This window comes from Sinohyriopsis cumingii, chromosome 13 (genome assembly GCF_028554795.1).
Source record: "Sinohyriopsis cumingii isolate HCF-2022 chromosome 13, ASM2855479v2, whole genome shotgun sequence".
NCBI classification, from domain to species: Eukaryota; Metazoa; Mollusca; class Bivalvia; order Unionida; family Unionidae; genus Sinohyriopsis; species Sinohyriopsis cumingii.
Window position 1 is genome coordinate 6,356,121 of NC_142973.1, and position 10,374 is coordinate 6,366,494.

Below are 10,374 nucleotides of genomic sequence, written 5' to 3' on the forward strand. Positions count from 1 at the left end.
AGACCAATTTATCCACGTGTGCAAGTCACCTAGTTTATGTCGAGTAATTTATGAGGCAAATTTCTAGAAAATGGGTAGAAATGGACTCTGAACTACATACTAGAAATAAACTAAATCTTTTGTATCTATACAAAGACAGATTGCATCAATTGAACGTACACCAAAGGTGAAGTACATATAGTGAAGGAAGATGGAAGGTAAAGAACAAATATATACAAGTAGATATGTTATGGCAAAGACAGAAAACATGCAGCTAGAGGGAACACAATGTAAAAAGCACTATAACGTCGCCCAATTTACTAAATTGTTCAAAATGAAGATGGACATGAACGAACACAGTGAATCAAAAAGCTCTAAGAGAAAGAACAACGTAAATTTCATGGTAGACAAGTGTGATGGTGAATTTTCTTTTGGCACTTACGCAGAGTATGGTGATTGCCGTGTACGAGTGAAAATTAGATGTATTCCCATAAATATACACAATGACCCCGTGTTGATACGAGACAAACTAATGCATTTGGGGGGGGGGGGGAGGAGGGAGGGAGGAAGTTGATATTCACAATACTATAAACCAAAAGAACATATATTAGGATATTAATATTTATTCATATTTGGGTCTCAATAATTAAAAGATTGTGCAGGAATTACAACAATCATCTTTCGGTTTATATCCTGTCAAAAATTCTGCATCGTTACGATAATACATCTTTCCTACCCGAAAAGATCACTGTCAACATGAATGAAACGAGGGCGTAATTTTAACGTGTACGTGACATCAACATACGGTTCGGGGCAGCACTGATAGGTTATGATATTACGATTGCCGAAGGCGCCCTCTAGCGTCCAGCTGAGATTGACGTCTTCGTAGCTGTTTAGGTCAACGTTTCCATTGTCTCGTAAAGCAATATCCAGTTCAGCTCCATCACGTACCCAGGATCCAAATTTCAAGCGACAGAGTAGAGGTTGACCAAATACCCCAGTGTTTCGGTCACAATACGTGTTCAACATGTCGGGCTGAATCAGACTGACCTTGCCACTGGAGTTGATAGTTGCTAAACCTTTCTCAGGGTGGCCATCGTCTTTTGAAGCGCTGTTAAATAAGAATATATTCAAAGGACTCAATCTTATTCAATAGTAGATACAAACAAAATGCATGCAAAAGACTATAATAAAACTTTGAAAATGAAAACGTGCCGGGTTTTAATTCTTTTACGTCATCATAATTCAAATTTTGTAAAGAATCCTAGTCAGACTATATAGCACAACCATGTTAAATTTTGTGATTATGAGTCTGAGTTTGAGTTGCTGCTCAAAACCTTGTCTCAAACTTAGCATCTGATACCAGTCTATCAAGAAGAACTTGGACTACTTACTTGGATCGCCATGACAAATCCCTACTTATAAGATGTGACTGTAATGGGAGTTTTTTGACCTTTCATCTCGGTAAACACATTAAAGGGGGGGGGGAATTAGTTACAATATAGTCAATAGTCAACATAAGTACCAAATTTGGTGAATTTCCACTGAGCCGCTAAGGACAATATAGAGCACAGATGGCCAGACGGACAGAAGAAGGTTATCACAATATCCGCCACTAAAGAGTGGAGAGGATTATTTCACATTATAAAAGTCCGTAATATCAACATATCTGGTATTGACATTCTAGGAATCGTTATGTCATGTTTAAATCCAGTATCAGAAAGAGGTTATTACTGCAAAAGTTCATTAAAATATATTTAAATGATCATAAATTATTAATAGTACTTATTATCATCGGTGTAGGACAGGAAAATTCCACCCTAGAGTCTGAATTTTCGTCAGGCATGATGCTGTGCCCATTGTCTGACACAAAATTTTGTTCGCAAGGGTAGAAGTTTACTATCCCACACCGAAATGAAACGATGGAGTCTTTTTCTCACATTTCTGAAGTAAAAATGAAGGTCAAAGTTAAAATGGCCTAACGCGAATACCCATGTTCTTTTCAAACGGCAGAACTTCCATTGAAAATCTCCATACTCTAAATTAGAGCCTAAAATGTTTGGTTTACACGGAAACGCTAAGTGTAATCATTCAATGATGTTTAAAAACACTTTAGCTTCCGTAGAACAGTATTTGAAACTACTGTGTTGATAGTAATAAAGAGCGTCAGAAATGAGTGGTATATATATATATATATATATATATATATATATATATATATATATATATATATATATATATATATATATCTTACGCAATGATACATATGCAAAAAGGTCAAACTATCAAGTTCACTTTCATCCATAAAGTTAAATTGAGATTGACAAAATATAATTATAATAGCCCTTGATTCAACTTTGATCTACAACTGATTTATCCCTTAGAATTAATAATGAGAATAAGATTTTAAATAAATTAACGTTTACAACAACGGCTTTTTTGTACTCGAATTTGCACTCCAGAAGCTTTACACGGATATGTATGTAGGTCGATCAGTGAGAAACGGCCTGTTTGCAAGACACTTAAAGGTCAACAATTACTCGCTTAGTATGTAAATGTGTTGCAATTAATGTAAATCTTGATTATAGATGAAGAATTATCAAGTGATGATGGAAATTCGGAAGTGTTTGCTACTTTATGTATAAGGTCAGGATAACGCATATTCTGCACCGGTGTTCCACACTAAAAACAAAAAAACCACCACCAGCATACACCAATAGGAATGTGAGAAAACAAAATGCTTGCAGCGATATACACCATTTGTGTAAGACGTCTTAAAACTGAGATAATTTTCTTAACAGTAATACCGCTCAGAGACAGCTACAATGGAAAAGTGATTATGCACATGTTTCGGTACCTGATGACGAAGGTGATAATAAGTAAATAATTGAAAAGTAAATAAATAAGTAAACAAAAGAAATGCAGGCTACCTATTATACAAGACAATGTCTGGAATCCAGATGGAACTGACAGGCAGCTTCAGTTTATCGATTCCATCGTAATCTTCAGGGATCCAGGATAGCCTGTCATCCACCCAGCTCATATGCAGCCATACGTGAGTCATGAGAGATAAGTCAGGTTCTCTCTGTAGAAAAAATAGGCAACGATGTTTTGAGGCTTTTTTGAGAACGGCGTCCTCTTGTTATATTTGATTATTGTATGTGAATACTTTGTGTTGTTATTACTTCTACTTTGGCCTGTTATTATTTCTACTTTAGGCTGTTATTATTTATTAAAGCAAGAAAGTAATTCTTTATTGGATTGTCTTTTTCAGATGAATAGAAGAATGATTCACATTAACAAGAAGAAATGTGTCTCGGGAACGATGTAAACAGAACAGAGTGCCCGACAAAACTGTTACACTGCTGAAATCGCAGCGATATGAATAAACTTGTTAAAGCTACGTTAAATTTCCCACCAAAACCCCACACACAAACACTAATAGGAGAATGGTCTAAGCTAAGAGCATATCTGAAAGTGAAATAGTTCAAATATCGGGATGGTGAGGGAAAGCAAGGATGGATGGCCGAGTGGTCTAAGGCGACAAACCTCTACTGATCACTCAGATCTCACCGCTGTCCTGAAGGGTTCGAGTCCTGGCTCAACCATAGTGAATATCTAGGAAAGCTTGCCAGTAGCTTCCCGAGAGTCGGTAGTTCTTCTTGGGGTGTTCCGGGCATCTTCCTCCACCAATTATACTGGCCGTAATGCATATCATATCATGTGCTGAAAAATGTTGTCCAACCCCACAAAACTTTAAACAAATATCATTGAATTGTTGATAGTTAGAAATAAATAAGAAACAAGATTTCGCCGTTTTTTTCACAATTTTGTTATTGCGCATTGTTTCGTTTCAGACATAGAACATGTTTGACACTTTTTTTCGTGACTTGCCCAATAAAATCAAAGAAGAGCGTGCCAAGGTATCAGTTAAAATGTCCAATCTTGCACATTTTGGTTCTTGTTTATTATTATCAGTTTTAAAATATGCCAGAATTTTCAGCTCGTGCGATTTCATCAAAATGGAGAATGCTTCTGTTTTGAATGGTAAGTTAGTTTTCGTAGTCGACCTGGAAATGTTGAATCTGACTGCCATCTAGCTCATTAACATAATCAATAGATGGATGAGACCAAACATGTTATCCAGCGATACACGAGTATTAACCTGGAAATTCCTCTTTGTGATATTCATTGACATGTGTATACCATTCACGTTATCTAGCGATTCACGAGTATTAACCTGGAAATTCCTCTTAGTGATGTTCATTGACAGGTCTATACTGTCATTGCTTCAGGACTACAGCACAAATCACCCCATGACTTCAGTTCACCTGCATCGTTAACGCATAAATTAAATTCCTTTTTATATGTAATGCAGGCTGTGTACTGATTTGTTAATGTTATTGTACTACTTGTAAAGGAGACTAGTTCCGAAATAAGTTGATATCTCTCATGGTCGAATCTTCTTGCAATAAGCATTTCATTTTTTAAATGAGTACCCATGATATCAAATGTTATTGACGAAAAACAGCAAGTCCTAAATTCGTGTCAGCTTGAACTAAGCAGCCTGGATAATGTTGCTTGTTATACAGGGCTATGCTTTGATATACAAACCAAACCCGTGAGATTCAGTACAGATATGTTGCTATACAGGGCTATGCTTTGATATACAAACCAAACCCGTGAGATGCAGTACAGATAATGTTGCTATACAGGGCTATGCTTTGATATACAAACCAAATCCGTGAGATTCAGTACAGATAATGTTGCTATACAGGGCTATGCTTTGATATACAAACCAAATCCGTGAGATTCAGTACAGATATGTTGCTATACAGGGCTATGCTTTGATATACAAACCAAATCCGTGAGATGCAGTACAGATAATGTTGCTATACAGGGCTATGCTTTGATATACAAACCAAATCCGTGAGATGCAGTACAGATAATCCATGCTCAACAACAACCGTGCCGTTTTCATGACCGCTAGGTGGTAGCACTTTCTGGTAGTTTTTCATCAGCTTATACAAAAGCTTGTCATCCGCTCTTCCCAATTGAGCTGCAAGGAAAATAAAAGCTTTCAATAGCAACGGATCAAAATAATATTAAGGCACATTGAATATGATATCAACACGTACTGTACTTGCCCGCTTAGAACCCGCGAAGAGCGAATAATAACGTAGACCAAAATTTACTGTGTTGTGTTGCGTTAGCAGGTCAGGGTCCATTTTGTGAGTTGGATATCACAATTGTTGACCACGAATTTCAATCTTGACCTAAAAATCTGAGAGTATGAACATTCTTTAACGAGAACAGCGTTACAACCACACAGCTTTCAGAATTGTCTAATGAACGGCATGAAAATAAATACGATCAGATGAAACCTAATTATGTATTAGCATTATTCGCCAGCGAAACATGTATCAGACATGCGTCTATCACGTGTGGTATAGAAGAATCAATGCACTGTTTATTCCACTATCTGAATTTGTGGTGCATTTCTGATTTGTGCATTAATTATTTTTTTTAAATCGCATTTAAAAGGTCATTTTCATTTCATTCCTCGTCTTTCTACTCCTCCTTCTTGTGTTGTTGTTGTCGTTATTATTATTATTATTAATGTACTTGACCATTTATATAAAGGAAGATTAATGATCCTACACAGTTTATTGTGAACAAATAATTACCATAATATACGGAACAGACTTAGAACAGTCTTGATCAGGCGTTTTCCACTTGCTACGAGAAACGTTTGCACATCGTAGCAACCCGTGAATGATCCTTGCGTCAATTACAATTCCTACAGCGCTTTTGAGAAAATGTAGAAATTCAACCGATGCGTAGAGAATGAAAGACTTTTTTCCCCTGACTATCTATTAATGAAACTGAAAATATGCGTCGTTTGTTTTCACGTTATCATCGTGAATCATTAAGATGGCATGACCAAGACGGAGAATATTTGTATGTATTGGTCTTCATTCTGTTAATGTTAAATCCAAATACATGTGGCACAAAAATCTTCGAAAACTTTGACTACCTATCAAGCCTACGCATCTCTAGAATAACTCTGCATTGAGTTTAAACGTTTAACGCCATATTTTCACTAGCATTCTAAATATCTGTCTTAATGCATTGAAAGGAAGAGACAATGGAATTATATAACCGCCGCTCCCCCCCCCCCTTTACGACCATCTACCACTGGTTGCTATGGAGAAAAGAAGTCCACACATTTTTATCAGATCACCCCGGACCTCCCTTTATGTGCGTAACCTGGGGATTATATATATAATCTGGTGTCAGGATAATGTGACTGGGTGGGACATCATGCTTCATGTCTGCGGCATGATGTCTCAGTGCTAGACATCACTATAAACTGTCACACTGCAGACATCGTAGCGATATCACTGAAAAATTGTTAAAGCTACGTTAAAAATCCATATCACACACACACACACCCATGGTACAGACCAAAAACATACCCTTCTAGCAGATTGTCACTGCATGTGCAACTTATGTACGGAGATTGATGAATATCCGTTGTGAGGTTTAGAGATGTAGTACCTGAAGGACAGACGGTCGGATGGAGGGTGTCACAATATCCCTGCTAAAGCTTAGAAAAACAAAAGAATAAGCCTTACCATATGCCTGATATGCCGTACACAGAATAAGGCATGGAAGAAGTCTCCAATACATGGAATTTCTTATGTGGCCGATATCCCAGTGTACATTAAATTTCTTATGAGGCCGATATCCCAGTGCACAGCTGCAAAGTAGTTAGGAATACGAATTGCAAACAGCTCTTTAATATGTACTATTCGACGATAATAAAAAAGGCGATGGCGAGGTCAAAGGTCATGTAGATCGCGTGAATTTAGTCAGCAGAGATTCGCTTGTTCTTGAAATGAAGCATAACATCCATGATCACATACAGACTTACTGCACATAATTAACTGATTCGTTTCCACTCTGTTGGAAAGTTTGTCTTCTAATCAGGAATAAGCCCTTAAACTGATTCTGAAACCAGATAAATTCTGCAACAACAACAAAAAAAATCCTCTAATATGAACTAAACTCTTTTTATTTTCTTTGAAATATAATTTGAAGGGGGTTTAATCGCCAGGCAGTCTTACGTAAAAACGATGATTCATTGGTGATTCCAAGTCAAGCATGTTTAATCTCATGACCACTAGCGTGGGCAAGTTTTCCTGTTCGATAAGTGCTGGTTCTTAATCTTACCGAAATTATTTATAGTACACTAGTATTTGAAGTTTTTCTATTATGGTTAAGCAAATCTGTTCGTCAACTTCGTTTTCAGAGAGGATAAATAAATCTCAATATTGTTCTTGAATATTAATCTGTAATTTGGTCTGATAATAAAACTGTTTTTTTTGTTGTTGTTTTTTTTGGTATAGAGGCAGTGAAAAGAACTGGCATCCTCGTTTGAGTTAACGACCTGTAGTGCAGGGGAAGCCTACTCATCATGACGTGTTATTAGCTGGAACATTAATCTGATAACTCGTATTATCCTTTAATCAAAAGATTAAAGAACAAAGTAAATGGATACAGGTTATTAGAATTACGGCGCCAGATGACGAATTAATCAATTTATGAGGGGAAAATGCGTGTCCTTAAATATTGGATGATGTTTATTCCTGTTGTTACCGAATAAATCGTAACATACATCAAAGCTGTAAGTGGCGTTTGTCTTGTTTCATTTCAATATCATATGACTGAGACCTTTATCTTTGCCTATGTCTATTTATTGCGTCGATCTAGAATATGCCAGTAGTATCACATTGGGCATTTTATTTATGTAGCTCAGCTAGGTCAATGCTCTTAATGCCTCATGACTTTCATATTTTTATCCCGCTCGTCACACACTAGTGTAATCAGCATGTCTAAAATTTAGGCAGTAAAATAATATTAACGGTGGCGTGAACATTTCACTAGCGTAAAACGATGTAGCCATTATCAACTTTTGGAAATATGTTTTTTTTTGAAAGCACACAACAACAACAGCGACATCGACAGCAAGGCTGCAACCGCAGGTGCAGAAAATTTAGTTTTTGTAAACTCTTCCCAAATGCACTGTATACTCTTCGCTCTCGCGAATGCTGAAACGATTTTACCAATCGGTCGTGTAAATAAGTTTTGCTAGGTGCAGTCGGTGTATATAATGTCGAAAATTTCACAGACTGATTCTTTTATTAGTTTGAAAGAAGTTTAAAAAGAATCACATGATCCGAACAATGGAGTGTTTGTAACATCACATACTAGATTAAAATGATGTATCATAAAGATTGGTTAGAGAGGCTCAAAATATTATTTTCTACAAACAATGTTGCAAACTTAGGGAGCTTATGAGAAAAACCGTGAAAAGCCATTATATAACATTGTGCCAAAATTGTTGCAGTCGCTGACGTTGACCAGAATACCCAGTTTAGATAATGAAACGATTAGCGAGAACGGCAGAGATGACATTGAAACAATTGGCAAATATAGTAGCAGTAGCAATGATCTCGAAGGAAAAATTAATTAGAGAGATACCTTCAGCATAATATATAAAAACCAATGGCATTTACACATGCATAACAATCAATTCATACGTAATAATAAAGAACATGAGGAAATGATACAAAACCCTATCAACTGGTGGAATTTCTCGGAAGATTTATTTCATTGTAATGATACGGAACCAACACAGTCAATACTCGAGAACGCCTCATTAATTATAAACAATTTCAGATCGAAGGCTGAAGACTACAATATGTTTGACATTTTTGCACGTGAGTGCTCAATGAATGGCCAGTTTTGAATAGGTGTTATGCATTAATTTAGCGGTAAATGTGCTACGATTTCACCTAATACCCACATGTGGTTTCTTTTAATAATAAACTTCGGAGGCTGTTGCGTGATAAAATATCATCCTTGCGAAATGCTAACTCGATACAGCTTTTGAACAGTTTCTCAAAACGTTACATCATGCAAGCGATAACACAGACCAACCGCGAAAATACCAGCAATACTTTGGCGAACTTATGCTTTTCAACACAAAATTTAAAATACACGTTATTAAGACCATACTCCAAAAGTTTTAAGAACTCAGCCCAAACATTACCGTTAACGTGTAAGCATGGGACAAAGGTTTTCATGTTTTTGCACTATCCACATATATACAAAGCAAATATTTGCATGGGTTGACCCATTTTGATCTACTGTTTCAGAGTAATACAACAGGTTCAGAGTCTCGATCTCATTACGTGTGGATAAAGAATCTTTCTCGGTTACTTTACCCACACAGCGATCACCATGGTAAATAATGTCCGTGTCGACGTATGCATTTATCTAGCATGCAACAGCTGGTCGAGGACCATGACTTTTACAGCGGTGAAATCAGTCAAAAGACACAGCGCACTAACATGCTCGATCCTGGTAAAAACATTTAAAAATCACCGAGGCGAAGCTGGAAACAAGAGTCCCATATATCGTCAGCGCTGACTTCGAATGCTTGAATATTCCAGTGGATTCCACTAGGCTTAACAAACAACAGACCATATTGCGGAACAAATCCCATTCTGGTTTATTCACCTTGATCTTAGATGCAAGGGACTAAGCGACCAACATTAAACCTCACTCAGTGCGCAATGGCCTCAGAATAGTAAAGGTGTTTATAAAATTAAATTTTCCCCTAAAATGAATTCAGCAATAACTTGCATCACCCGCAGATAAGATCATGACCAACGATTATTTTTACGAGTTTTTTACGGCTAATCGTTGGTGGTTTTGTGGTAGCTCTTTAGCTCCACTGGTGAAAAATTTCGCGATCACTTTCACATGCATGTTTGGAAGAGCCGCACAGAGCACATGCACTCTGTCGTTACGTACTTATCCAAACAAAATAATTCATGTAGTGCTTCATAACCTGGGTGGATGTCCACTTAATAGTGCAAGCAGTCGCTACGGCATCAATTGGACCTGTAAACCGGGTCAGCTTCAGTTCATCAATTCGCTACAGTTATGAAGTCCTCCCTGGACAAACTCTTGTGCAACCTAACATTAAGTAGTAATTGTCTTGTACCAATATCAAGATGCTTTAATGAATTACATGTATTAAATTACGAGTCCTGTTCCGACCAAAGGTTAAACTTGAATTTGTTGATTGTTTAATCCGCGACAAGAATCTATACTTCATTAAACGCTGACGTTTCAAACTCGGTTGTACGCGTCAATATGTGGTCATCTTTATTTTCAAGTGTTACATGCACTAGAGACTTGATGAACACTAAGAGCACTTGTGGGTTTTACCTTGTCACTAGAAAGTACGCTTAACGGCCTATTAATATTAACTGACGCTACTAAACCCGACGCGGCGCGCATGTTGGTTTGAACAGATAC

The 10,374-nt window shown here is 37.0% G+C and overlaps 1 protein-coding gene across 1 annotated transcript; it reads right to left on the reverse strand.

The window, feature by feature from the left end:
- Positions 1-586: 586 nt before the first annotated feature.
- Positions 587-6,883, reverse strand: LOC149784896 (neuronal acetylcholine receptor subunit alpha-10-like). The gene is made up of 4 exons (XM_089978482.1): positions 6,618-6,883; positions 4,902-5,038; positions 2,910-3,064; positions 587-1,090 (listed from the first exon to the last, which is right to left on the reverse strand). The coding sequence occupies exons 1-4, from the start codon at positions 6,670-6,672 to the stop codon at positions 712-714; spliced, it is 726 nt and encodes a 241-aa protein (XP_089834608.1). The 5' UTR covers positions 6,673-6,883; the 3' UTR covers positions 587-711.
- Between the last annotated feature and the right edge of the window lie 3,491 nt (positions 6,884-10,374).

What these genes read in the sequence shown, in the direction of transcription:
- LOC149784896 (XM_089978482.1), bottom strand. Translation starts at nt 6,672, where the DNA reads ATGTATTGGAGACTTCTTCCATGCCTTATTCTGTGTACGGCATATCAG. An exon ending in TACGGCATATCAGGCATATG is followed by an intron (nt 5,039 to 6,617) that starts GTAAGGCTTATT and finishes TTTTCCTTGCAG; the next exon opens with CTCAATTGGGAAGAGCGGAT. An exon ending in TACTGCATCTCACGGATTTG is followed by an intron (nt 3,065 to 4,901) that starts GTTTGTATATCA and finishes TTTTTTCTACAG; the next exon opens with AGAGAACCTGACTTATCTCT.